This window comes from Leopardus geoffroyi, chromosome C3 (genome assembly GCF_018350155.1).
Source record: "Leopardus geoffroyi isolate Oge1 chromosome C3, O.geoffroyi_Oge1_pat1.0, whole genome shotgun sequence".
Lineage (NCBI taxonomy): Eukaryota > Metazoa > Chordata > Mammalia > Carnivora > Felidae > Leopardus > Leopardus geoffroyi.
This window is the reverse complement of record NC_059338.1, coordinates 111,047,094-111,075,051: the sequence shown is the minus strand read 5'-3', so window position 1 is coordinate 111,075,051 and position 27,958 is coordinate 111,047,094. Positions and strand designations below refer to the sequence as shown.

The window sequence follows — 27,958 nt, the reverse complement described above, 5'->3', positions numbered from 1 at the left end:
ATATGTTTCAAAGCCATCTTTTAAAAATGAGGTGGATAATTCAGGATGAGTTCCAGAATAAAAATTACAATGTCATGTTTCCTTCAGACAGGATTCCAGGTTGCCAGCAACAGAAGCTGACTGCTGATTAAAAAGACTTCTAGGATGTTGGCTGGAGGATTCCTGGGAGGGCTAGGAGGCTGGGTCCCAGGCTAAGCTCCTAGAAACTGGCACATCACCCAGAGCTGGTCTCATGGGGAAACCCCAGTGTGCACTCTGCAGTGATTTGCCACCATCATGAGTGTCCATGCCAGCCCCGGCAGAGGGACAGGTTGGGGAGAGAGCTCAGCATACTTAACATCTGTATCACCAGCTCCTGAGATCAAGTCGGGCTCAGGGGCAACTGAAAAACTAAGCCCCAGTTATGAAGAGGGCAGGGCAGCGAGTTCTGGCATCTCCCTGCGAGATGTGGGATTCATAACATTGGAAGTGAGCCCAGAGTCTGTAGGAAGGCCATTCCAACGGGGTGGGCAGCCCCAAGTAGGTCAGGTGCCCATGAGAGCAGTGTTTTCAGCATTTGCGAACTATGTAACCTTTCAGTGGATGGTAACTCAGTTTAGTGGATCAAGGCCCAACTTGCTTGCTTCTCCTTTTCTTTTCTTTTCTCTTCTTTTCTTTTCTTTTCTTTTCTTTTCTTTTCTTTTCTTTTCTTTTCATTGAAGGAATAAAGTAGAAGAGAAAGTATTGGTGTGTCACTTATAGTAAGAGTAAGTTTCATCCTGTAAAACTTGTTTTCGTGGTGCCAGAGTTGCATCTGTGTGTCTGAACTGGGTTGCCGTGTCCAAAGTATTTTGTTACCATGGCTCATGATCAGAAGCCACTGCACTAGTGTGTTCCAGTGCTCCAAGGGTTTGTTTTCCATTTCAAACCCCACCTCACTTGTTTTCAAAGCAGTGTTTCTCCTGTTTAATTTTCAGAACCTACCCCCTGCCCTGTGTCAGGCTACACACACCAGCACGCAGGAGATTTCGCTTGTGAAACTGTAGTATTTTCCAAACCCTTACAAGGCATCCTGGTAACCTGCTCACTGTGGTAACGTTGTTTCTGTGGGAAATTATGGTCTGAGTTCTAAAGACAAAGCTTTAAGAACAGAAACCTCTGTTGTGGAGACTGGTACCTGTTAACAGTTGTAGTGACAGTTGCTACAATGCGAATAAAAACATTTCAACCTAGACTTCAACCTAAAAGTATTTATGTGGAAAAAAAAAATTAACAGTAGAGAGCCTTTTTTTTTTTTATCTCTGTAGAGACCACTTTGCTTTTAGTTTTTGTTTAAAACCAGTTCGCTCTAACCCAATGTTTTTCCATCTACAGGTCCATTTACTCGACCTCATCCAGCCTTGTGGCGAATGGTTTTCGGTGAGTTACCCATTGGTAGATTTAGAGATATATCCTACTTAAAATCCTTTTTCTGTGTATCATTATAGCAGTTTTACTTACTGCTGTATAGTAGAACTTTATGACCTTTTACTTTTTGGTGTTCTTAATATAAATTTTTATGAAAATTCCTTGCCATAAAGCAGACGTGCCGGTGGTAATTTCAGATTCTCATACGTGTGAACTGTCTCAGATCTCCTCGCCCCCCCGCGCGTGCTGTCGTGGCTTACTGTGCACAGGTCTGACATAAGGGGATGCGGCTTGTTTTTCTTTATGCACCTTTACGTTGCTCTTGGCTGGTACAAGCTCGGTGTGTGCTGTGAGCCCATTTGTCCTGTCAGCAGCCAGGAGGTACTGAAAACGGGAAAGATCCTAGAGAGGGAGAAGTTCTAGACAGAGAGTCCTGATTTCAAATGAGGATTAGTGATAAACATCTGTAAATATTGGGTGTCTTATTTTTACTTGATTTCTAGTCCACAAATAGATCCCCTAAATGGACTTAAAACACGTCTTTCAAATGTTGGCTGTTGGCTTCGTCCTGCCTAAATAAGACATCAAATAAATTATTTTAGGTTCAGAAAATGTAGTGTTACAAAAAGGACCCTAAAAATGGATATTTTGCTCAAGGTCACCTATTTTTCTTTGAACTTTCAGACATCATAAGTAACTCTGTGTGTGGAGCGGGGCGTTATTCATAACCACAGTAGGTATTTATTCTGTGTGGCAGGGATGCTGTGGTCCTGAGGCTGAAGGGGAGGGCCACACAGACAGGGGACTCCCCTCAGGAGCGGCCCTTCCTGTCACAAGGAGGGAGGACAGCTGTCGCAAACTATTAAACAAATCAACAACCAAAAAATATCAGATGCCACTAAGTGTTAGGAAGTTAATTAAAACCATGTGAGGTGACGATGACTCAGTGGCTGGTTTCACTTGAATGTGCAAGGAGGCCTTGAAGGAAGGATGCTTAGTGGAAACCTGAATGCCAAGAAGGATCTAGCATGCAAGGATTGAGGTCAGGGGAAGCCCGGCCAAGGGAAGGCTACTGAAATGGTCCCCAGCCAGAAAAAGTATGGTGTGTTCCAGGGCACTGTGGCCGGAGCAGAGCAGACCCTAGGGCTGCAGTAAGAGGCCAGAGCTGGGCATGGATGGAATCCTGCAGGGCTCATGGGCCAGTAAACAGTGCAGATAGGAAGGGCAGTGGGAAGTTCTAGGAGGATTTTTTGCAGAAAAGTGACCATTTACATTTAAAAATGTTTATTTTTGAGAGAGAGAGAGACAGACAGACAGACAGAGTGCAAGCAGGGGAGGGGCAGAGAGAGAGGGAGACAGAATCCAAAACAGGCTCCAGGCTCTAAGCTGTCAGCACAGCCCGATGCGGGGCTCGAACCCATGAACTGTGAGATCATGGCCTGAGCCCAAGTCAGACGCTTGATTGACTGAGCCACCCAGGTGCCCCCATTTACATTTTTAAATAGATTATTCTGGTTGCATCATATTTACATCTCATGAGCTTAATATTGCTGTTTGAAATTATAAGTTTTCAGCTGGCTGGTTACATTTGAATTTTTTCTACTTCAAATGATCCATTATAGGTAATTAGCAGTATAATTCTTACCTGAGATCTTTTTGGGATCATGGAGCCCTTTGATAATCTGATGAGGACTACAGACCCTTTCCCAGCGTGCGTGCGCGCACGCACACACACACACACACACACACACATTACATCTGGGGCTTCGTGGACCTTGGAGCTCAACCATGAATTCCAGTTTAAGAAGCCCTGCTCTACCCAGATGGTTTTTTTCTGTCTTAGAATAATTGTTTTGAAAGGATTATTACAAAAGGGTATAGTGGGGGGCATTTGAGGTGAACAATTTTAAAAACAGCTGGTGATAAACCTGAGGAGATCCTCATACTAACATGCCTAACGGGTGTGCCCCTGGGGCCCTGGGATGTGCAACCAGGTCAGCCATGCTCTGCTCAAGTCCCCTGAACTCCCTGAGGGTTGAGAGAGGCCCTGGCGGAGGACCCGGTGAGTAGATGTTCCAGGGTACTTCATTCCAGCCCTGGACACTGTCTCCTCTGGAACAGCTCATTGGAGATTAGTGCTGAGCCAAGTTCACATGATCCAAGGTCGTTTGTATCACTGTGTCTTGGTGTCCTACACAAATGTTTCAGTTCCAACAGGTTCAGGAGAAAGAAGTGATAAAGCCACTGGTGGGGTTTTTCAGATCTTTGTAAAAGGCTCTTGCTGTTTTAAAAGTAGGTTATTGTAATATGGGGCGGTTATTAGGGTACCAGTTATGATATGATGTGACAGGAACCCCAGAAGGGCCCACATGGGGTCTAAACTGTGGATGTGTGGCCACGGGCCACCTCTTGGCACGTCCCACTTGTCTCTACTGATGTTGCCCCTTGGCTGGGCTGTCCACACCCAGCCTTGCCCACCTCCACGCACTCTGCACACAGCAGCCAGAGGCCACCTTGTAAAATGTTACCCAGATCAACTTCTTGCCCCCATGTAAAACCTGTCATGTGTTCCTGGTCACTGAAGGTAGAATCTGAAATCCTTGCCGCGGCCCCCAAGCCCCCTCACTTCAGTGCCGCCTTGCTCTCTCGTGTTTGCCAGCACCCCAGCCACAGGCTGGCCCCTGAATGGTTCTCCTTCCGTGGGCCTGCCTGGATGCCTTTTCTCTGCCTGAATATTGCCGGTCCTTGGTCCTTCAAGACTCAACCTGAGCATCATTTTCTGAGAATATTACCGAGCCTCTCAGCCTGAATTAAGACTGTGTATCAGACTCACTCATCAAAGGAAATACTGGATTGTAGTGAGGATCTCCAGATGCTACATCACAATATCACTGTCTGCTTTGGCCATAAGTGACTTGAGTCTAATGTGTGTCGTGCATCTGACCCCCAGATCTTTCCTAAACATAAGAATATTTTTGTTTCCCTTAGGACTCAGTGTGCTCTACTTCCTGTTCCTGGTATTTCTCCTCTTCCTGAACTTTGATCAGGTTAAATCCCTAATGTACTGGCTAGATCCAAATCTCCGGTACGCCACGAGGGAAGCAGATGTCATGGTAGGTACTTGTCAGTCCTCTCTTAGAGAAATTGGTAGACTGTTGGGTATAGGAGATAGTTAACTTCACGTTCTAAGTTGTTCCTTCTCCATATCTCCTGTGTAGATATCTAAAAGCCAGGCCTCTGGGAAGGTGAGGCATGTGGTTTCCACGAGTGATAACAGTCCAGGGAAATGGTATCTTCTCTTGGAGCAAAGGGGGATGGTAGGAAGAGTGTGACTATTATCGTCAGACAGTCTTGGGTGTGAATTCTGCCCCTGTCACTTGTTAGCTGTAGGATTTTGGGCAATGTACTTGCTAGCCTGATCATTTCTTTGTGAAGTGAAATAATAGTACTTATTTGGGGATTTTATTGTGAACTCAACAAAGTAGCACTATCTATGAGGCCCAGCATGGTGCCTTGCACACACCAGGTCCTCAGTGATGGTGGTGGTGGCTGCTCTTATCAGTGTCACCCTCAGCAACTCTGCTCCCCGCTCTGGCCCTGACGCCATGAACTTCCCACCTGCTCGCCATGAAGGGGCCAATTGTAATGATCTAGGCCATTTCGGTCATTATTTTTTTTAAACCCACAAAAATAATTTTATTCTTGGCAAAAGCTACTCTGTATTTTGGCTTTTAGTGAAGAGACCATTTTGTGCTCCAAGGCCATTCCTTTTTTGAAAATTTTTATTAATTTATTTTTAAATAATACATAACATTTTGTAGACTGAAGGAAAAACCTAGTGATGCTCAGAAAAGGAGAGCAGGCATTTGGGCTATAGGTGGGTACTTGTTTAAGAAACAAGACAAATGGACTTAATAAATGGTCCAAGAAGTGATCATTCTATTGGAGTTAAGATAGGTCAGACCCTTCTCGAATGGTGTATTAGGATTTTCTCTTTAATTCTTATAAAGGACATGCCAAAGGCAGAAGTAAGAATGCCAAAAATTATTTAAAAGTCTCAGGAAGAAAAGTATGTTTGGGGGGTTTCTTAGTTTATGGAAGAGAATGGCATGGGTGACTTCAAGCTTCTGCTGATGGAGAGGGTGGTGGCAGTTACCAACTATGGGCTGTCTATTCTGCCAGACATTTAACATATAATCTAGGTAAGCCTCCCACATGCATGCTAGGCATTAATATCCCCATTTTATCAAGGAGGAAATGGAAACTTAAACAGGATAGATATCTCATTCAAAGCAGAAGCTGGTAAGATCTCTCTGACTTCAGAACCTATACTTTTCCTTTGCTCTATGCCTTAAGTATGTAGTTATAATAATGACAGTGCTTTGACACTCACTGGAGCCTCATGAAACAGAGATTGGGAGGAACGTATTCCAGATATGATATTTTCCCCTGAGAATTTTCTTGGGTTTTTGAGCAAGATAGGTTATATCACAAAGTAAACTGACCTGCAAAATGGATAAGACTTGGTATTTGGTGACGCGTTAGGCAATCGGGGGAGAGGATGGAGCCACTAAGATCAGCCCTGCGAGCAGTTGGGAGGTGGGCACAGTCTATCTTTACCTACCATTTACTTGTGTGCACACACCTTCCCTTTCTGGACTCCCTGGCTCCGGGATGTCCTCATTTAATGCCTCTTCCCCCTGTTTCCCAGGGTTGTGCTGCATCTGGCTCCCTGGCAGCCCTTAAGCATCATGTCCTGCATCCCTCCCACAACCAGGACCTCGAGATCTCCCTGATGTGATCATTGGCAAATCTGCTCATTAATAATTACAATGCTAGGGGCGCCTGGCTGGCTCAGTCGGTGGAGTGTGGGACTCTTGGTCTTGGGGTTGTGAGTTCAAGCCCCACATTGGGTGTAGAGATTACTTACAAATAAAAAAATCTTAAGAAAAAAACCAGTAACTATAATGCTAATAGTTACATTTGGCTCTTTATGATTTTCAAAGTGACTTTCCATCTGTTGAAGCACAAAAATATCCTCACGGAGAGTAAAAAGGCCTCCAAAGTCATCTTTAACCCATGATCACTTGAAGAGTAGCCTTCTGGGAACAGAATTTGGCCCTCTCTTACCTCACCCTATGCAGTGTGTCCAGGGTAAATAAGAGGAGGGGGTGGTGGAGGAATTTGGGGTTGACGGGGCTTTGCAGCTCTCCTTAACCCAACCGGGACCTGCTCTGGCTCCAGGGTATTTCTCTCCACCAGTCTGTGATTCCTGTGACAGGCACATGTTGTTCCAGAATCAGGATGAGAATTTTCATCTTACTGCAGTTGGTTGGTGTTGTTGTTTTTTAAGTCTTGTTTTGACTTCTCCCTATTGAATCTTTCCCTGTTTTCTCCAGATTTCCCACTTATACATTGTAATATCACATCACAATGTTTCTGGAAAAATGCAATGTTTTAAAATGTTTACTTATTTATTTTGGGGGGAGAGGGGTAGAGAGAGGATTCGAAGCAGGCTCTGCACTGACAGCAGAGAGCCCAAGTTGGGGCTCAAACTCCTGAAACCGTGAGATCATGACCTGAGCTGAAACCAAGAGTCAGACACTTAACCGACTGAGCCACCCAGGTGCCCCAAAATGCAGTTTTTTTTTTAAAAAAAATCAGCTTTGCAAATTGAAATGCACTGAATAGATCTGAGAAAGGCTTGAGAAATCTGATGTGGTGGGGTTTGGAAGAGATAGAGAAGAATCAAATTGCTCTTTTGCTCCCTTAGGAGGCATCATTTCTAGAATTTGAAAATATGAATACCTTGTTCCAGGAATTTCTTCAGCTGGCTGTTAATAGGTGGCTATTTTCTGAATCTTATTTCATCCTATCAGATTACTTTTGGGAAGGAAGAATTCAAATGTAGAAATTCCTGAGAAATCTTATATTGTCATATGATAACTACTTTACTAATATATACAGAAACAGAAGGATGTTGACTTAAAATATCTTTAAAATGTGTCCAATTAGCGGCACCTGGGTGGCTCAGTCGGTTAAGTGCCCAGCTTCAGCTCAGGTCATGATCTCACTGTTAGGGAGTTTGAGCCCTTTGTTGGGCTCTGTGCTGACAGCTCGGAGCCTGGAGCCTGTTTTGGATTCCGTGTCTCCCTCCCTCTCTCTCTCCCCTTCCCCCACTCATACTCTGCCTCTCTCAAAAGTAAATAAATAAATTTTAAAAAAGGCAAACTCATATGTCCTAATAGAAACAAAAAGATAGTAGAAACAAAACCAAAAGTCTCCAAAGCTTTGTAATTTTTAAATACTTAAATTACGTAGCATCTGAAAATGTTAACTTTGGGGTGGGAGGTTGATTCTGTTTCCTTCTAATTTCTGAAATTGGATGCTTCAGCTTTTCCTCTCTGCTAACAAATTATTCAGGCTTTGGATCTTCTGTAAATTCTACTTACCTTCATCCCATTGTTCTGACACATAGTGTTTTCATTACCATTAATACTGAATATAGTTTACATTTCTGTTGTGATTCCTTTTTTACACCATGGTATTTAGATGTGTTTTCAAATTTTCAGACCTATTGGGATTCTACTTATTTTTTGCTAATTGAGATTCTATTTATGTTTTTATCGCTGGCTTTAACATAGTTGTCCTGTGGTCAGGTGACCTGAGCTATGTGATTCCACTTCTTTAAGACATGCTCAACTTGTGTAAAATTATTTTGCTTCCCATTTAAAAAAAAAAATTTAATGTTTAGTTTTGAGAGAGAGAGACAGAGCGCGGGTTGGGGAGGGGCAGAGAGAGAGAGGGAGACAAAGAGTCTGAAGCAGGCTACAGGCTCCTAGCTGTCAGCACAGAGCCCGATGTTGGTTTCTCTGGGGCTGGAAACCCCAGAGGGGCTGGATCAAACTCACAAACCGCGAGATCATGACCTGAGCCGAAGTGGGATGCTTAACCAACTGAGCCACCCAGGCGTCCTGCTTCCTATTTTAATCAAACTTTTGCAATTCAGAGCAAAGCAATTCTGAGTCACCAACTTTAATATTTGTCTGTTTTTCCTAAAGGATCTTCAATTATTAAAACTTTCGGGGGCAGGCGGGCAGGACAGGTGTCAGTTGTCATATCAAGGTCGTATCAGTTCTTTTCATTTGTTGTCAGCATCCTAGAAGTAAGGTTGATTTTGAGAATATCCATTAATTACTTCCTTGTTTACTTTGAATAGGAGTATGCTGTGAACTGCCATGTTATCACCTGGGAGAGGATTATCAGCCATTTTGATATATTTGCATTTGGACATTTCTGGGGCTGGGCTATGAAAGCCTTGTTGATCCGTAGTTATGGCCTCTGCTGGACAATCAGTATTACCTGGGAGCTAACTGAGGTAAGAAGGGGCCATGGGCAGCAATCAGATAGTTTACATGTAGGAGGAAGGTTGTCTGTCCATTAACAGTCAGTTAATCCATTCTCCAGCCCCTGTGGTACAAACTATGTTTAAACCATCCCCTAGAAATATTTGATGCCTTTGTGGCAGTTGGGGGTGAGGTGTGATTCCTTATTAACTTAAAATGTGTCTCTTGTCTCACAAGTCTTAAAGAGAAACCAATGAAATGAAGCAAAAAGGAATGATAATAAAATCCTCAGTGAGACTGAGACACGTACGTAGTAATGAGGACTTCTGCTTAGGGGTAAATACGTGGGTTACCCACTAGCTAGTTTCTGGTTTGCAACAAATAGAATTGTGTTTATGAATTACAAGGGCACCCAGGATATTTTGTAGGTGAAAAATGGATTCCTGATATAGCTCTCTTGTCTCAGGAGTCAAGTTTGTCTCATTTCATGGATGAAAGAGATATAGTCTTTTAAAACTATTAGGAGAATGATTTTGGGGGAACTTATTTATTGTTCAGTTATGATATCATTCTTCCTCAGTCCCAGGGAACAAAATTTGGCCATGTGTGCAGTATATTTCTTGATGCCAACTATTGTCTTGACCCCAACTTAGGGAACCACACCAGCCAGATCTAGCTTCCGTTAATGTGCCTCTCACAGCCCAGGAGGCCAGAAGTCTGAGTTCAAGACGTTGATTGGTGCCCTTTGAGGGCTGCGAGGGAGAATCTGGCGTAGGCGTCTCTTAGCTTCTTATGGGTTGCTGGCCATCATTGGTGTTTCTTGGCTTGTAGATGCATCACCCCCATTTCTGCCTTCGTCTTCAAGCCGGGTTCTCCTTGTGTGCGTTCATGTGGTGTTCTTTTTATAAGGACACCAGTCACACTGGATTAGAGGCCCACCCTATTCCAGGATGACCTCATCTTTACTAATTACATCTGCAACAACTCTCTTTCCAATTAAGTTCATGTCATGAGGAACTGGATGTTAGGGGTTCCGCAGGAGGATTTTGAGGGGACACGATTCAACCCACAGCGGTACCCAACACTGTACATGTATTGTCTCCTAAATCCTCACCATAAGCGTATTCCCAGTGGACAGATGAAGGGACCAGAGCCTAGAGTCTTGCCTCCTGAGGTGAGCCAGTAGGATTCCACATGTGCTGGACTCCAGGTGCACAGCCCACGTTCCTGCTCTCATGCCACGTTCCTCCGAGTTCCAGGCATCTTCCTGACCATACTGCCGTGTGACCCTGTGCAAGGCCCTGGGCTTTTCTCAGCCTGCCTGCTTCTCTCCCCTCATACTACAGATGGCCTCTGGGCCTTCCTTCTCTGTTCCTCTGTGTCCTCTAGACTCTTGCAAGCACCTCTGCTCCGTCTAAGTCTTTCATGACCCTGCTTTGCTCGCATCTGCCCTCCTGTCCTCTCTTGTGTGAACTACTCGCTTCCTCCCTTCACTGTCTTTTGCCAAAGTGATCTTTTTCACACCTCGATCCAGTTGCGTCCTTCCCCAGCTTAAAACTATAGTTTTGTCCATTGCTTTTAAGACAAAATCCAAACCTCTGGACCAGCCTTTGAGGCGTGATGTTAACTGGCCCCAGCCCACCTGCTTGCGACCCTCTCCACCCTGCCATCTTGCTCCAGCCATCTTTGCTTTCTTCTTGTCAAAGAGTCCGTGTCTTTTCTATCCCAGAGCCCACCGGCAGGCTGGTCCCTCTTCTCCCTGCTCCCGCTGTGCTCCATGTTTGTACACCTGGAAAGAGAGTACCTGGGCCTTCTCCTTTGAAATGCCCATCATATTATAGGTACTTATAGTGTCTCTTTTCTGCTAAGTGTTCAGCCTCAAGAGGGCAGGGCCCATATCTGCATAGTCCCAGATACTCTGCCCCACAAGTGGTAGGTTCTCCCCAAATTACTCATGAGTGAATGAGTCCAGCCCTCTCCAGTTCCTCCTGCTCAGTTCTGGACAGATGAGGGAACCGGAGCCCAGCACCTTGCTTCATTAGGTGAGCCAGGATTGGGTTCCAGATGTGCTCCTGCTAAGATGTGCAGCCCATGTTCTTGCTGCCCTACCACGTTCCCCTCTGTGAGTTCCAGGCATTCATCTGGACGGCCCATCTCACCCCCAGAATCTGGTCCTTTCCAGGAAAGCTCTTCAGGCTGAAGCATGTCCTCCACACCCCACCTCCCTGCATAGTCTTGTTTCAGCAAATATGTGTTATCAACTTCTGTTGAAGTTTCTCTCTTCCCCTTGGGCACACCACAGTTAATGCCGCATCTCACGGCTGGGGACCAGAGAATACACTTCGGGGGTCGGGTCGCGCCTGGCTCACCTGAGGGAGGAACGCAACTGCAAGCCTTTACATGCAGTAGCTGTGCTGGGTCTTCTTGGCAGCAGGCACATTAAGAAGGCAAATTCCATATATGTGCCTTGTCTTACAGTCTACAAAATGCTTTTGTGAACAGTTTTATTTTGTAGTATTTATTGTGTTACTTCAGAGGTTTGTGATTATGGGGTTGCCTCTTTCCAGAGGATTTCCAGGTACCTACCGTCTTTGTGATTTCAGACCTTCTAGAAATGGGCCTTCACACAGCAACATGTGCTGCTCTGGACACAGCTGATAGGCTGTTTGTTTTGGACGAAAGGATTTCCATAAGAGATTTTTATTCCACCCTTGATCCTGCTGTTTCTGGAATGCCCTCAGTCTTCATCTCCATCTTGAAACCAGTCATCCCTGTCCTTAACGACCTCTGTCCCAATAGGTCTTGCCCCAGTTGCTGTCTGTCAGAATGAATCTCTCTTTTGTCCTCACCGTGCTCCATTTATGTCGCCATGGTAACATTTGCCACAGCCTACCTTATTTTGTGGTTCTGCATAAACATCTGACTCCGTCCTGTCCTTGGGATCGAGAACCATGACTTTATTTTGCCTCACCCCTAGCACATCATAAGCACTTAATAAGATGACGATTGTGAACCAGTTGTCATAGGGTTTCCTGTTAAGCTATCCATTTCCCACTTCATGTCATCAAAACCTAACCTTTCTCCTTTTGCAACTTCCTTGCTGTTTTACCTAGATATCTATGGGATAGTTCTAAAACACACAGCTTGTACTCTCAAGCTGCTAATTTTGAGGACTATGCCAGTGATCTGTTGGCAGGTATGAAGACCTTTCTCCCTTTCCTTTCTTAGATCCTTGTCTCGCTGTCGTTAGCCAAGGTAATTCATCAGTAGTATTTTTCAGGAGGGGTTACCTTGTCTTTAAAGCCGTATGTCAAGAAAAGAGCTGTTTGGATTCATAAAATGTGTAAACTTACCCACAGCATAAAAAACAAACCCGATTACAGGCCTTGTTTTGATTTATGTGTTTCATACATTGGGAAAACGTGTAACGTCAACGACTTCTCCTAAAAGAATGTATTAAAAGGAAGTATATCTTTCTGCAGTTTTGTTTTTAAAACCGTGGTCTCGTGTGTCTCAGCTCTTCTTCATGCACCTTCTGCCCAATTTCGCTGAGTGCTGGTGGGACCAAGTCATCCTGGACATCCTGCTGTGCAACGGCGGTGGCATCTGGTTGGGCATGGTCGTTTGCCGCTTTTTAGAGATGAGGACCTACCACTGGGCCAGCTTCAAGTGAGTCACCTCCCCTCTGGACATTAGTCACAGCCTTGCACAACGAGGACTAAGCTGCTTTAGTAGCAAGCACCTTCAGTATGGTCTTTGACGATAAGAAGTAAATGACACATTAGTAGTCGAAACGCATGAATGATTATAGACCGTGTTGCAGGCATTCACCCAGATGATGCTAAACCATTTATGATTTCGTTTCTCTCACATCCATTTTGTTTTCATTCTCCTGCCTCAGCCTGCATGCATACTGCCCTCACTGGATTAGTTAGTTCCCTGTTCCCTGGTTACCCCCTGCAAACCATCTCACCCCGCTGCTTGAGGGATCTTTTTCAGCATGTCAGATTCATCATGTCATTCCCCTGTGATGGCTCCTCCTGGTCTTTGGGACAAAGTGCACATTGTGGGCTGGGCAGGTCCAGTCATTTCCTCCATGCCCCCTGGGGCTCCCAAGGTTCGGAGCACATGCTCCTCTATACCTGGGTTTGACCCATGTCCCCGTGTGCCAGGCTGACAGGTCCTCTCCTTTCCTACCTCGACTACCTTGACACCTCTTCAGGTAGCTGTCTCTGACTTTCTGACGCAAGTTGCGCGTCCCTCCTCTGTGCCTCCAGGGGGGACAGCACCCACTTCTATCATTCCTTGTCCTGCCTCCCTGAGCTCTCTCAATTTGACTGAAACAGGAACTGTGCCATTGAAAAGGAGGAAAAGAACAGCAGTGGGATTATGAAAGTAGTTGTCTTTATTGTCTTTACACCTTCATTTATTTATCAAACAAAATATGAACATTTTCCCACATCATTATATATTCTAAAACATGATTTCAAAGGGCTTCTTTATATCCCAACATATGGATAAATCATGAGGTATTTAACCAGCTCCCTTTTGTGGTCATTTGGATGTGTTTCAGAGTTTTCAGTTTTATGAAGGAAAGCTAGAGTGAACATTCTTGAACATGTATCTTTGTAGATCTTTTTTCTCTTTATAAATAACTTTTTTTTGTTAAATGAGGGGCACTTGGGTGGCTCAGTTGGTTAAGCATCTAACTTAAGCTCAGGTCATGATCTCAACAGTTGGTGAGTTAGAGCCCCATGTTGGGCTCTGTGCTGACAGCTCAGAGCCTGGAGCCTGCTTCGGATTCTGTGTCTCCCTCTCTCTCTGCCCACCTCCTCTCATGCTCTCCCTCCTTCCCTCTCTCTCTCTCTCGCTCTCTCTCTCTCTCTGTCTCAAAAATAAGTAAACATTAAAAAATTTTAAAAAAACAAATAAGGGAAAATGAGTATAAGTCACAAAGAAAATGTCTCAGCGCAGAGCCCGACACAGGGCTCAATCTCACAAACCATCAGATCATGACCTGAGACCAGAGCTGAAATCAAGAGTTGGATGTTTAACCCACTGAACCACCAGGGTGCCTCTATAAATAAATTCCTAAAAGTGTAGTACTCTAATTTATATTCTCACCCTCATTCACTAATGTATATATGTGTCTATTTCACTATTTCTTTGAATTTTACTTTTAAGCCTTTTTTAATGTTACCACATATAATTATGTGATACTGAATTTCTAGTCCGTTTCTATTGTATTTTCCCTCTTCTTATTAGTGCTTTTTATAGGTTAAGGACATTAACACTTTGTCATAAATGTGACTTTATTTTCTGTTTTGTCATCTACTTGTAATTTTCTTTATGGTAGGTACTCCATTTAAACTTTAAAAGCTTTTCATCTTTTTGTTTAGGTAAATGTTAACCTGTATTTTCTTCCGGTTCTTTAATGGTTTGGTCTTTTATTATGAGTAACTTATTTAGTCTCTCTCACATTTAATGTGCTAGATGGTTTGAGGGAGAGATTTCAAAATGTTTTTTGCAATTGATTAAGCCGTGTTCCCTATTCCTCTTTAAATCATCCTTTCTCTGGGTGCTGACTTGAAAGCATGCTTTTAATATATTTAAGACAGTAGATAATGTAACAAAAACTGGAGTTGTGCTAGACGTTGCTGTAAGTCATCTTTATAAGCAGTATCTCATTTGAGCCTTACATCAGTCCTAGGGGTTGACACTCCTTTTCTCTTCATTCTAGGGATGGTGACAGTAAGAGCTAGGTTCAGTACTTTGCCTAAGGACACACAGCTAGCAAGCTGCTGAGTGTGAATTTATCTCTGGTTGTCTGGCTCTTTACACACTGCCATAATGCTTCCCTATTTTCATACATTTATGCTTTAGACTCAACTTGAGAGTTGTTTTGTCAGGTTCCCAAAACACAAGCCCAACTAAAAAGCAGAAATCCCATTGGTGCTTTTTTCTTTTAAGTGACGTCAAATATACAAATGAATATAAAGCTGAATTAACCTGTTGGCTGTACAGACAATTCTGACTTACAATGGTTTGACTTAATGATTTTTTGACTTTACAGTGGTATGAAAGTGGTACACATTCATCAGAAATCATACTTTGGATCTTGAATTTGGATCTTTTCTCAGGCTGGTGACGTGTGTAGGGTAGGATCCTCTCTTGTGGTGCTGGGCAGGGGACAGCCGCGGCTCCCAGTCAGCCAGGCGATGGTGAGGGTCAACCACCGATGCACTCACAGCCATTCTGCACCCAGACACCCACTGTTTTTCACTTTCAGTACTGTATTCCACAAATTACATGAGGTAGTCAACACTCTATTATAAAATAGGCTGTGTGTTAGAGGATTTTGCCCACCTGTAGACAAAGGTAAGTGTTCAGAACAAGCATAAGGTGGGCTAGACTAAGCTATGGTGTTTGGTAGGTTAGGTGTATTAAATACATTTTCATCTTATGATATTTCCAATTTATGATGGGCTTGTCTGGGCGAAACCCATCATAAGGTAACAGAGATCTGTAGTAAGTATTCCAATACTTGATCACGCTCTGTCCTCCTATTTATTCCCATATTCCTCTACCTCTTACCATATAGTTTGCTATTGTTTTCTTTTATTTATTTATTTTTATTTTTATTTAAAAAAAAATTTTTTTTCAACGTTTATTTATTTTTGGGACAGAGAGAGACAGAGCATGAACGGGGGGTGGGGGGCAGAGAGAGAGGGAAACACAGAATCGGAAACAGGCTCCAGGCTCTGAGCCATCAGCCCAGAGCCTGACGCGGGGCTTGAACTCACGGACCGCGAGATCATGACCTGGCTGAAGTCGGACGCTTAACCGACTGCGCCACCCAGGCGCCCCTTGTTTTCTTTTAAATACAGGTCCTTCATAGTTCTTGTTTATTTTTGGAGAATCTCTATTTTTTGTCGCTCTTGTGCCCCATATCTTTTTGCTGCAAGATTTTCTCAGTACGTGCCTGTTGATGGGTAGGCGAGTGGATCCTCCTCTGCCGCAAAAATAAAAGACCTGACTTGTTCGCTCTTGTGCCTTCAGCACTTAGCACAATGTCCAAGACATAAAGGCACTTGATAAAAATCTTTGTCGAAATAAAGAATCTTTACCAGTTACTAAATGCTATTTACCTTGGATTTCGGCTCCTGGTCTAGCAGGAGAAGCTAGAATACACAGCCAACTGTGGTGCTCATGACGGGAGCTTTCCTCTGGCAGGTGCCCTGAGCCTGACTGTTCTCACGTGTAACACGTAGGAATCTTCGTTCCTTTCATGGGAGTGTGAAGTTTTTAACTGAGTGATTTTGTAGGATTAAAATGAAGGAGGCTTAGAAATTGCTGTTTGTCATCCCAAACTGTTCATTTATCTTAGGAAGAAATAGGACGAAGAAATGGTGTGGGTGACCTCTCTGTTTAACTAAAATGCCCTGGCTTGGGAGGGTCCCTGGGTGGCTCAGTCTGTAAAGCATCCGACTTCAGCTCACGGTTCATGGGTTCAAGCTCTGTGTTGATCTCTATGCTGATAGCTCAGAGCCTGGAGCCTCCCTCTGTGTCTCCCTCTCCTTCTGCTCCTCTCCTGTTTGTGCTCTGTCTCTCTCTCTCTCTCTCTCTCTCAAAAAATAAATAAACGTTAAAAAAACAAACAAAAAAAAATGCCCTGCCTTGGGAAATATAGAGTGGGTGGGATCATGTCCTTGTGGGCGTCCTCATTCTCACTGGCCTGGTTCCAGGGGGCTGTTACTATGCCTCAGCTTCTTTTGTCACCTGTTCACAAGTTAAGGCCTCTCCTGGCTCTTTAGTGACCTGACCCCTGCCCTGTGCCTGTCATCACTGAAATTTCCTATCGAGGATACAGCTCTCCGCACTCCATATAAATAGAGAGATCATTGTTGGGGAGATGGTTCACCCAGAAAGGAATCTTTTTGTCTTGAGCATTTGTTGTAAGATTGTCAGTGCAGTTTTTTTGGTTTGTTTTTCTTCTTCCCCTTCCTTATCTCTTTGGATTTTCACTGGAGCCATTCTCTTCTTACAGAGACATCCACACCACCACTGGTAAAATCAAAAGAGCTGTGCTCCAGTTTACTCCTGCTAGTTGGACCTACGTTCGATGGTTTGACCCCAAATCTTCATTTCAGAGAGTGGCTGGAATATACCTTTTCATGATCATCTGGCAGGTATTTTTTCAGATGCCCAGAATTTGGGGGGTGGGGGGGGTGGGCAGGGAACAAAAGAAAAGCAAAAGCAAAATAAAAACCATTCAGGAATTTAGAGTTAACATTAGTTGACGCTGCTTACCAGCTGGGTGGTTTGGAAGATAGAAAATCCTGCAGCTTACATACAAAAAATAATTAAACAGAGCAGTGTTATTATGCCCAAGGCCTTGCTTCATCGTAAAGACATTTTAAAATATCTTTCTTGGAGTTGGAAGTTAGAAAATGCTTACAGTTCCCCAAAAGAAGCTTTTGGTCACAGCATCTGTCACCCAAGTTGTTAGGCATCGGATAGATTTTCAGAGGGATCATTTTCAGGACCAAAGGAACAAATGCAAAGGGTTTTTCTTATATTCTAAGTTTAACGTTTACTTTTTAAAATTGGGCCGCAGCTGTTACCACCTCAGGTAATTTGTAGAGAGCTTAGTAAAGAAGGCTCTACTATGTGTGGGGCCCTGGGTCCTCCAAGAAGGTGTTGTCAGTGGAGAGAAGGTCTCCTTCCAAGCAGCCCACTATGTGATTCAGGCAGCCAAGGGTCTTGGAAAAGGATTACTCAACATCTCTGTTTTCTAGAGATAGCCTTTTGTGTTGATCCTCCTGTGCCCAAGTTAATCATTTTGCCACTTTGGGAGACCAGCTTTTGCTTGACGAGTGTTTCGGAATCATAAGAAATTATATTTTGAACACAGGCACGAAATGCTCCCAACATAAAAAATGACCATGAGTCACCTTTAAGACAATTATTCTTGTCCTCATGTGGAGAATAATATTGCTCATCTCAGCAGGTGGAGTTCACGGATTCGGAAGTGGATGTGAATAAGTAGTCACCATGGTTTGGGGAAGTCAGTCTGATGAAAATGGGAGTTTAAATGGGTAGGGACTAAGTTTTTCCTTATCAGAGCGATGTCTGGGAAGGTGTAGGTGTTCCATTCGTATGCGAACTGAGGAGGAGGTTGGATTGGTCCAGGAGAAACCGGGTGTGCTCCTAGGATGGCAGCATTACACGGAGCACGCTTCTCACACTCACTGAGCTGGGACCAGCTTTCCATGTGTGGCATTAATTAGTGGACCATTTTTTAGATTTTAAATCCTTGAAATCAATGCTGTGGGAAAAGACACATGTCTCACGTCACTGAAATGAACCTGCTGGTCCGTGTGTTCTCCTTTCCTAACCTCTGCTCCTTGCTGAATCTGGAGGGGAAATGCAGGAGATGGGCTCAGCACAGACCACATCCTGCCTGGTCTCTTCCGTGCTGCCACGGGTTCTTCGTGTGATGAGCTGCACCAGGATGCTAACCTCAGGGAAAGTACCACTGGCCATAGGTGAAACTTGAACTGACCCTTCGCACCCACTTTTAAGAGCTGCCTTTGGTCAAGGCGTGTGCTAGATAGGTTCCCAGTCATTTCTCCTTGACGTATCTCAAGCTTCTTTTGGTTATCAAAGAGCTCACTTTCCTACAGTGAGACTTCTTTTAGATCTGGCCTGATTTCTGTAAGACTGCAGAGGTGTTCCATGGTGTATATTTGTTTTCATAGTTTCTGCTGTTCTCAGAACACCTGTCTCCCAACTATCCCAGCAGATCACACGGGTGACCCAAATGAGAGCCACGCACCAGGAAACCTGACAAATAGCTGATTCCACCATATACCCTTTCCCTACGCCAGCACCCGTGATCCCCCAGCTGGTTGGTGCCCATATTGTACTGGCTGTTACTTAATTTAAATACAGGCGTTCCAGTAGCAACTTGGAGGACCCCAAAAATTTTCTGAAAATGCTTTAAACATACTAATTATTTTTTAGAATGCCCATAACAAGGAATTTGTTGTTATGACTTAGCATGCAGTATCAGGTTGACTAATGCATCCTTCTTTTTCAGCTAACTGAGTTGAATACCTTCTTCTTGAAACATATCTTTGTGTTCCAAGCCAGTCATCCATTAAGTTGGTGTAGAATTCTCTTTATTGGTGGCATCACGGCTCCCACAGTGAGGTAATTCTATACAAGCCTGACTGTCATTTGAGCGCATTAACTTGCTGTGCATTCTCCTTTCAGCATAAGGAAAGTCACATACGTTAGATTTTCCATGAAAATATTAAAGAATTATACATCTGAATATGAAGAAAATGTTTTGCTCTCAGACCTCAGTAACATGAAGTGAGAACACCACACACACCATTATCTTCAAACCTTTTTAATAATCTTTCACTGCTGTTCTTTTTCCCCCCTTTAACATCCTTTAAAAAAAAATGAGTAGCAGTGGTGCTGACTTTTTTTTGTTTTTAATGAGGTGATCGAAAAATACAAAAGTTTTAATGTTGGATCTGAAGTCATAAATGATGCTATTTTAGAGCCAGTTACTTTCCTTTTATCAGCATCCTTCCTGTCATCTTCCAGGACAAGTGAGATAAGCTTAGATATTCATGCTGTTATGCTTCTGACCTGGGTAGGGCCCCAGAGGTGAGGTGTGATTTGGTGACTGTCGCTCATGCAGACTGATCCCAGTGCACATCAGAGACAGTCATTTGTTTCATTCCTCCTCTCTAGAACTAACAGCGTTGGGGTTTGACAATTCATGTGAAGCACCGCCATTGATTCACTAACAACACCAGAGGTATCTGCAAAGTTACAAAGATACAAATAGATACTAAGCAGCTACAAGAGTTAGCTTCAGAAGCTGTAGCTGTAGAATAACTTAATTCATCAGTTTCAATGTGCATGCAAACCACACAAGCAGAGGGCCTCACTTGCCAAGAAGAGTCGGTATTCTCCTTGGTCAAACCTCTTCTGTCTTCATTAATTATTACAAAGAGGAAACAGATAGATATAGATAACCATCTGTATCTATATATATCTCCTCCCCTTGCCTCCCTCCTCCTGTGGCGCAGATCCCGGATTGAACAAACCAAATAAGATAGAGCTGAGTCCTGGGAAGTTAAGACCTAAAATTCCATCTCTTGTTTTCTTTAAGGACCAAACTGGAAACCCACTAGTTGGTAGGCAGGCAGAGTTTTGACACGTTACAGACCAATGGTCTGTTGAAGTGGTTTTCTCGTAAATGCTATTTTCCCTTGGTGGATTGGAGCCTCCCTTTCTCATTTAAAATTTAATTTAATTTGAGGCTCACAGTTATTTTCAAGAAAGATTAGCAGCAACTTTTTCATTAATTTAGGAGTGATAACAAAGTCAGTAAATGGGGAAAGAAATCGCTTATATATAAAACAGAATCACAAATCACATCTGATTTATCATGAAATTTCAATATTGCTAAACATTTCAAAACAAAAACCAGAGGCTACATGTCCAGTGTTTTAAGTTTTTGAGAGCTCCTTAAAATTTCTGCCCAACACTGTGGATTTCTACATGATTTCTTTTTTGTTTAAAAGTCAGCCCCTTTTCTGTGCTCTCATACCAACTTGAGGCATTTCCTATGTAAGAAGATGCTTTGGCAAGCTACTTGGGAAGATGGAAGTGTTCTAATGGGTTCTAACACGGCCACCCCAGGTAGCAAATGGCAGTCCCTAAAAGGAGAGAAAGCTTACAGGCTTTCGGATAAATAAATCATACGGACCACATCTCCATTTCCTTCCCTTTTGATTCGACTCTCCTGCTTTGCGAAGAAGCTTGACTGAACCTTCTCTTACTCTGATAATATCAAGTACAGTGTAAAGGGAGGGCTACAGTTGGAGGGGAGAGAAGCTGAAGTGGTACAAACATACTAGGCCATGAAAATGTGAAGTGAGAGGTAGACCTGAATTCTTCATGACTAGAATTCTTCACTCAGGCCTTTGGAGTGAAGAGATGATAGTTTGTGGATGACCTTCAAGTATCCATGAGTCCCCTGCAACTTAATGCAACATTTTGTGTGTTCGTGCCCCTTATTATAGGTTTCATTAAATCCTCAAAAAAGTCTGTGACCTCCAAAAAGATGATGAGCTCCTGCTTCAGATGCTACTTCTGAAGGGACGAATTGGGTTTTGGGGGTGGTCATGAGGGTCTAAACGTGCACTGTCCTAACAGCAGCCACTTACCCTACCATATGTGGCGGCTGAGCACAGGAAGTGTGGCCAGTCTGTGTTGAAATGTTGTACATGTAAAATACACACCGGATTTTGTGCAAAAACTTAGTGCAGAAACCTTGTAAAATACTTCATTATAGTTGTTTTCAATACACCGGGTTAAATAACATGTTACTAAAACATCTATTATCTTGTTTCTTTTTGCTTTAACATGGCGGCCGGAAGATTTGAAACTGCATTTGTGGCTTGTATTATATTTACGTAGGACAGTGCTGCTCTAAGCTTTTCAACTCCATGTCATTGCCTCATTTTTCTGAGCTCGTCAGTAACATTCAAAGTCATTGGTATTGAGTGAACAGTGACCTGCATACGGGATCCCATTCCAGTTTCTGAGAGCCAAAAGTGTGTGTCTGCCCTGCCCAGTTACAATCGGCAACCTTTGTCCTGGAGAGTGCCAGAGGAGACAATTCATGACAGTGTAGGTGACCCTCTGGAATCACTTCCCTGCAGAGAGACTGAAGCACCCATTCTGTCCCTGAATCAAAACTGCCTTTGTGAATACTCAGCTCTTTAAGCCATGCTCTCTCCACTCCAACCCAGCCCGAACTCTTCACCTTTTATAGGAATGTTCCAGCAGCCACTGGCTTCTCATTCCCTTGACTAGAAGTAGACCACTTAGCCGGAGTATGTAGAACAAGGCGGAACATCTTTTATATTTATCCTGTCAAAGTGATTTAATTTTATGCTGACCCATTGATCTTCCAGAAGCTTTCATTGAATTCCATCTTTGTTCTTTCAGGCAGTACTATGCTTACCTCACTGACACACAGTGCAAACGCGTAGGAACACAGTGCTGGGTGTTTGGGTGAGTAATCTATTATTGTGGAGGCTTAAAAACCACTTAAGCCTCTAAATTTCCTTGGTTATTTCTTGACCCTGTATTAAGTGCCTTTCAGTACAATCTTCCTATGAAGGCTTGCTATTGTTTTGTTATATGTCTTTTCATTTTTAACATTCTCTTTTCTGATTTAAGTTTAGAATATTGTAGTTAATTGGCAAGTTATAGAAAGAGGACATACAAACTTTTTTTTTTTTTTTTTTTTTTTTTTTACAAAAAAAAGGAAATCAAAAGATATTTGCTGCATGGAACTCAGAGACCTTATTTTATGAAATAAATTAGATAGACAACGGATTGTTCAAATTCCCTCTAAATTTGGTGACAAGTTTGGGACATCATTTCATGATAGGCTTAATGATGCTTTATGTTACTTTTACATCAAAAAGCCTGCTCAAAACAGCTGCTTGCTGCCTACCAAGGTATAATTTTATTGTTCCAAGGAGAACTAACATACAGCCACACAGTCACAGTTTATTGTCTTGTTACAGATACAAATGCTATCTTAAAGTATTATTATTTAAATGATTTGAAAGAGACCATAGGCTAACTAGTCTAACCCTGCAGTGTTAAATGTGAGGCCATCTTCAGTGTCTCAGGTAAGTGGTTCTTTTGCTTAAATTCGGCCAACAATTTACCATTCCATTTAGCAGCCGAGGTTCTGTAGTTGTGTAGCACATCTGTGTGAAGTTAAGTCCCTGAGGTAGCTTAGACTCAAGACCTAATTTAGGTTCTAAATTGAGTGTGACAACATAAAAATGAATACCCATAGTAGGCAAGAAGTTACTACTTTCAGCAGATTTTTAAGCAGAGTAACTTTTTTTTTTTTTTTTTTTTTCCCAGTGAGAAGGTAATTCATATGTTTAGATGAGAAAAAGTGGCAAAAGAAGAAACTAAAGATCATCCAAAGAAGTTAGCCCATCAGGGATCACTGTCCTTAACCTTTCTATGTTACTCTTTCTAAACATTTTCCTGTGTGGGTGTGTGTCAACTCTCATTTCAGATTCTCAGGGCTTGCTCAAGTTAAAGATGTAGGCAGGCTTCCCCCTCCCACCTAAAACACAAAGGGCCATTGTCCGTATTTCTCATACATTCTGTGATGTAAGCTGATTTTCATACCCAGAGTAGCTTATGGGGTGATAACGTGGGTTGGCTTTCCATTGTTTAGTAATCTAGCAGGAGAGAGAATTTACATGTTTACCAGATTTCCGATATACAGAGCAAAGGCCATGCGACCGCACTGTTGTAGTCACAAAAAGGAGGTAGACGGGCTCTCCTTACTGCCCCATCCAAGGAGGACAGGAAGCGTTGTTCTCGCACCTCATCCACAGAGCGTCTGAGCCCTCCTCCACTGCCTATGCCTTCTTTCCACACTTAGTTTCCTCTTCAGACTCAGAAGTCCTTGCCAAAGCCTTATTCTGCTGTGAGTGCACGTATGCTCCACATGACTTGTCTCTGTTTTACCTGTTGAGGAAAAGGAGATGCTGATCAGAGAAAGTGGCAGTGTGGCAGCAAAGTTGGTTTCTAATCAGGCAGCCGAAAAATACAATCCCTAGCGGTGGGAGAAATGGCAAAGATAAACGGGGCTGGAGCGGCACAAAACACTGCTGCAGAAAGTCACATGTTGTTGAAAAGGGCTCAAGTAAAGTAAAATGCAAAGGAGACATCATTTGGCTTATTGAGTATGCTCTCCGAGAATTGCGAGCTCCCAGAATGGTGGTATCAGGACACGCACCTTGAGAACTGGCGGGCCATGCCGGAAAGAACATTCCTGTCCATAAACCTCACACAGCCATCCGCCTGGGCACCGGTGTGAACACACGCAAGAGCCGCCTCTCGTCAGCCAGCGGCAGGGAAACACGGGGCCCGAGCTGTCTTCTCTCTGCAGGTTTGCCCCTTGGAGGCCACCACCTCCCCTCTTCTGCCCCGTCCCTGTTACCCTCATTTTGTCTTTTTCCCGTCTCCTAGTAGCTGTTTTATAGCTCCTTTTCACTAGTTTTGGAGCAATTTCAGGCTTCATTTAGCAAGGTGTGGAGAGGTGGGGGAATAGGAGCGCCCCACATAGCCACAGTCAAATTTTTGCCTTTGCGGAGGTGGGTGGGGGAAGGGAAAGGGCAAACAGGACCCCCTGAGGTGTCTGACCCACCATTCCATCTTTTTCTCCTGAAGAGAGCACTTTTCTGTAAATGTTATACCCTGAAAGGGTTTGTATTAATTACTTGTGATGTAAGTAAATACGGACTTACAATGTGGTCTCCCACAGTTGTACCATAAAACTGAGCTTTTAAGCTTTTTATACTCAAACCTGCCGTGCCCAGCAGAGAGATGGGACTCCATCCAGCTAGGGAATGGGAACCCCACCAAGGAGAAAGCAGTAGTGTGTAAAAGCTGGCCTCTTCTGTCTTTAGAAAGTCCCATTACACTACTCCAGCTCTGTGGGGGTGTTAGGCCCAGACCGATATGAACAGATTCCCCAGGGGAGCACTTTATACCATGTTTATCTTCGTCTTTCTCCCCACTCTGCCCTCATCATAACTGTTTCTGAACAAGAGGGAAGTAGCCTGATTTATAAAGAAAGGATTTTGATCGCATGGCCCTGAAGGAAGGTGTCCACGCTTTGGCCATAGCAGGAGTGAGTAATCACTTTTCCTTCCCCTGAAAGTACTTGGGTGGGGCGTTCAAGGGCTGGGTTGGGTAAGAGTCCACTGTTCCCCAGGGGCTCCAGGACCACGTCCACCTAACTCTCAGAACTGTCCTTTGCTCCATGTTGTCCTAACCCAACTGGTGCCCCTTTGATGATAAGCCTCACGTCTCCGGTGCTCTGCTGCACTGTTCTCGCCAAGGTCAGTCCCAAGTCAGCAGGCCCTTCCTCCACCCGCATTTCCCCTGTCTTCCCCGCGGCATCTGCCATCTTGAAACTGTTCCTTCTCGGTTTCCTCTGCGGGCTGTCCATTCCACGTCACTCCTTTCCACAGCTTCTTGCAATGGTACTTGTTCTTCCAGGCTTTTCCCCCTGTGCTCCCCTACCCCCGGAAGGATAGACAACAGCTGTGAGGCATAGGGTCCTTCCAGGAGGAGGGTGCATGCGAGGGGAACAGACTTCTGTGGGAGGTGTCATCCCACTCTGACCTTTTCCCAGCACAGCCCTCACCTTCCTGCTGTTGACCTTTGTTCACAGCCTCCTGTCCTCCTCACCTCTCTCCCCATCTGCCCACCTCTGTGTCGTGCCCTCCGTGCTCACACTGCTGGGGTAGTTTTCCCATTCTAGTTTCCCTTTTCCCGTGTCTTCCCCTTCATCCTGTCCTCCTCACGATCGATAGTCCGTCCTTCCTTTATCCCACCACCCATGCTTCCTTCCTCAAAAACCCCTCCAGTCTTAGCCCCAAACCTCGGTGGTAGGCACAGAAGTTTTTTTTAGCAGTTGAATCCCTTTCCCCAAATGACATCTTGCCCCAAATCCTAATAGAGAGCAAAACAATTGACTAAGCCTGGGTGGCTTAGTCAGTTGAGTGTCTGACTGTTGATTTCGGCTCAGGTTGTGATCTTATGGTTCGTGGGTTTGAGTCCCACCTCAGGCTCTCTGCACTGATGGTGCAGAGCCTGCTTGGGATTCTCTTTCCACCCCTCTCTCTGTCCCCCTCCCTCGCTCAGGTTCTCACTCTCTGTCCCCTCCCTCCCCTCAAAATAAATAAATAAACTTTAAAAGAAAGAAACAGTTGAGCAGAACTGTCAAGGTGAGGACCCTTTTGCCCCTGTCCCCAACCACCCCACCCTGCCCCTGGGGTTCTTGGGAAGTCAGAAAGTTCCATGGAACACGGTTGAACCTTTTTTTTTCTAGCTGGTAAAGCCTAGCCCATCTATGACTGTCTCTACAAAGGTGCGTCTACTCCCCCTAATCTGAACCGGAGCCTGACTCCTGAACCGCAGGAGCAGTTCCTGGCTGCCTGTGTGACTGTGCGGTAGGTGTGTCACAGATTTGCACGTCTCATTTCCACTGCTGGAGGGTCAGCTCCTGGCTGGCCAGACAGAGCGGCTCACCCACCCCCTGAGCCATCCCAGCAGTGTATTCTGGCACAGCCATGGGGCAGTATATGCAGTATATGCGAGGTGCACGGAGGCCGTGGCATTCTCAGAATCCAAAAGCATTGGCGAACTGAAAACTTTTTCCACTTGTCAGGGTTGGCTCGGGCACCCAGTTTATACATGTGGAGCCTAGTGCTTTTGTGCCCCAAGTTTCTGCAGTGACTCTGCTTACATTCTTATCCCATTCACTGAAGAGCTCCTTACCCTGGACCCCACGTTCCTGTCATCTTTATTTCTACCATGTCTGGAAAGAGCAGGCTCCGCAGGGCTGGGAAGCTGAGAAGGTCCCAGTCAGCTGACCAGCCTTGTCCCCAGGCAGGATCGCCTCACCTTGCTAATTAAGGATAAGGATGGGCGGAGGCATCTAAGAAAGTAGCAGCCCCGACTGAATTCCACCAAACCACAGTTTGGCCACCTAGTTCAGTCTGGTAAAGATCAGATAGATTTAAATTTGCGCCCCCCACCCCCTTGGTGAGGAGGTTGTGCTTTCGCAGGTGACAGGCTCGATAATATGGGCTCCCAGTGCTCCTGAGCCTTTGGACTCAGCCCTAAAGGGGCAGCCATTGGGTCATATACAAAAGTGATGTTAGCCTTCCTTAAGGACTTTATTTATTGGGATTCCCTCCAGGGGCCAGGGATACCGGCGGAGGGGCAATGACTGGTGGTGAAAGGGTCCATGTGATTGCTGAGTTTAATGTATCCCAGTTCCCACTGCTTCTCACAACTCTGCAGCTACTCCCTGGGTCCCCTCCTTAGATTAGAAGGCTCCCTGTTCCTGCCGCCAGAATGAGCAAATTAAAATGTAAATTGAATCATGTGAAAAAACTTTTTGCTCAAAACCCACCCTCAGACTAAAAGCCAAGCCCTAGTGTGGCCCTCACGACCCGCGTTGCCCTGTGACTCAACTATGCCCCTTCCCCTCACTTCCCCCCACCCTGCTTTGCTCAGTGGTCACGTTCTCACTGAGAAGTCCATGCACATGGACAGCAGCTTACGTAAGATTTCCTCAGCACAGATGAGCAAATCCTAACCCTAAAGTTGCTGACTGAAATGCTCTGTGGTCTTTAACTTCAGGTCATTGTGAAGTCAGTTGAGTGGGTCCTGCCAGCATTTTCTTAACGTGAAATAGAATACAAAAAAATGTCGAAGTAAAGGAACAGATTGTTTTGCAAAACTTTTGTTTCAGGGGTGTGTGTGTGTGTGTGTGTGTGTGTGTGTGTGTCTACTAGCTCACAAAAAATGTGTTTCTTGCTGTGGGTCTCAGATCATAAAAGTTTGAGAATCATGGCCCTAGTTACTGTGTTTTTGAAAGATGAGTTGATCAAGTTGAATACCCCAAAATCTCACAGGAAACTCTGTGACATTTCAGTCTGGCTTAAGAGCAGATAAGCACACTGGCTTTCTGGGCTGAGCATTTGCTGTTCTTCAAGAATTCCCAGCCAAAAGTTAAACTAAATATTCTTTCTGAGTCTCCTCCACAGGCACCAGTTTGCACTGTGCTGCCATCTAGTGTGGGCTCACAGCCCGGACTTGAGGATTCTAGCGACACTCAGCCCTACACTTAAAACCCTGTTGTGTATTGCAGCTAGAATGATGCTTTCTCACACATGTACTTTGTTGGGGGGGGGGGGTGCGGTGCGTGGGTTGGGGATGGTCTTTAAAGATCCAGGCCAGCCACTCCTAAACATTGTTTGGTTGGGGCTAGGGGAAAAGAGTCCCAAACTCTCTAAAGATAAATTAAGGAGATTTTCTGCTTTGGTTCAGATTTGGGGTGTTCAGTTGTTTAGAGTCATCTGTACATTTGATGCTGGGAGTGATCTTTGGGTCTTCCCATGGGTAGGAGGACCAAGGACCTTCTGGGCCCCTTCTTGCCTTTTGAGAGAATATCTGTGCGACTACACCAACCCTGATTGACCAGATTCCATCTGGAGTAAGGAACCCCTGAAGTGGAGTTGTCTGAAATCAATATTCTTGGGTCATCTTTGGGATCACGTGGCCAGCTCATG

At 44.4% G+C, this 27,958-nt stretch overlaps 1 protein-coding gene across 2 annotated transcripts in view; it reads left to right on the top strand.

Moving 5' to 3' along the window:
- The window catches only part of PTDSS1 (phosphatidylserine synthase 1), a 65,222-nt gene that overhangs the window by 22,255 nt on the left and 15,009 nt on the right, over window positions 1-27,958 (top strand). For both annotated transcript variants that reach the window (XM_045454151.1, XM_045454152.1), the window contains exons 3-9: window positions 1,354-1,398; window positions 4,375-4,499; window positions 8,606-8,764; window positions 12,250-12,401; window positions 16,780-16,921; window positions 18,835-18,947; window positions 21,774-21,839. In XM_045454151.1, the coding sequence (XP_045310107.1) occupies window positions 1,354-1,398; window positions 4,375-4,499; window positions 8,606-8,764; window positions 12,250-12,401; window positions 16,780-16,921; window positions 18,835-18,947; window positions 21,774-21,839 (802 nt within the window). The remainder of the gene's footprint in view (window positions 1-1,353; window positions 1,399-4,374; window positions 4,500-8,605; window positions 8,765-12,249; window positions 12,402-16,779; window positions 16,922-18,834; window positions 18,948-21,773; window positions 21,840-27,958) is intronic.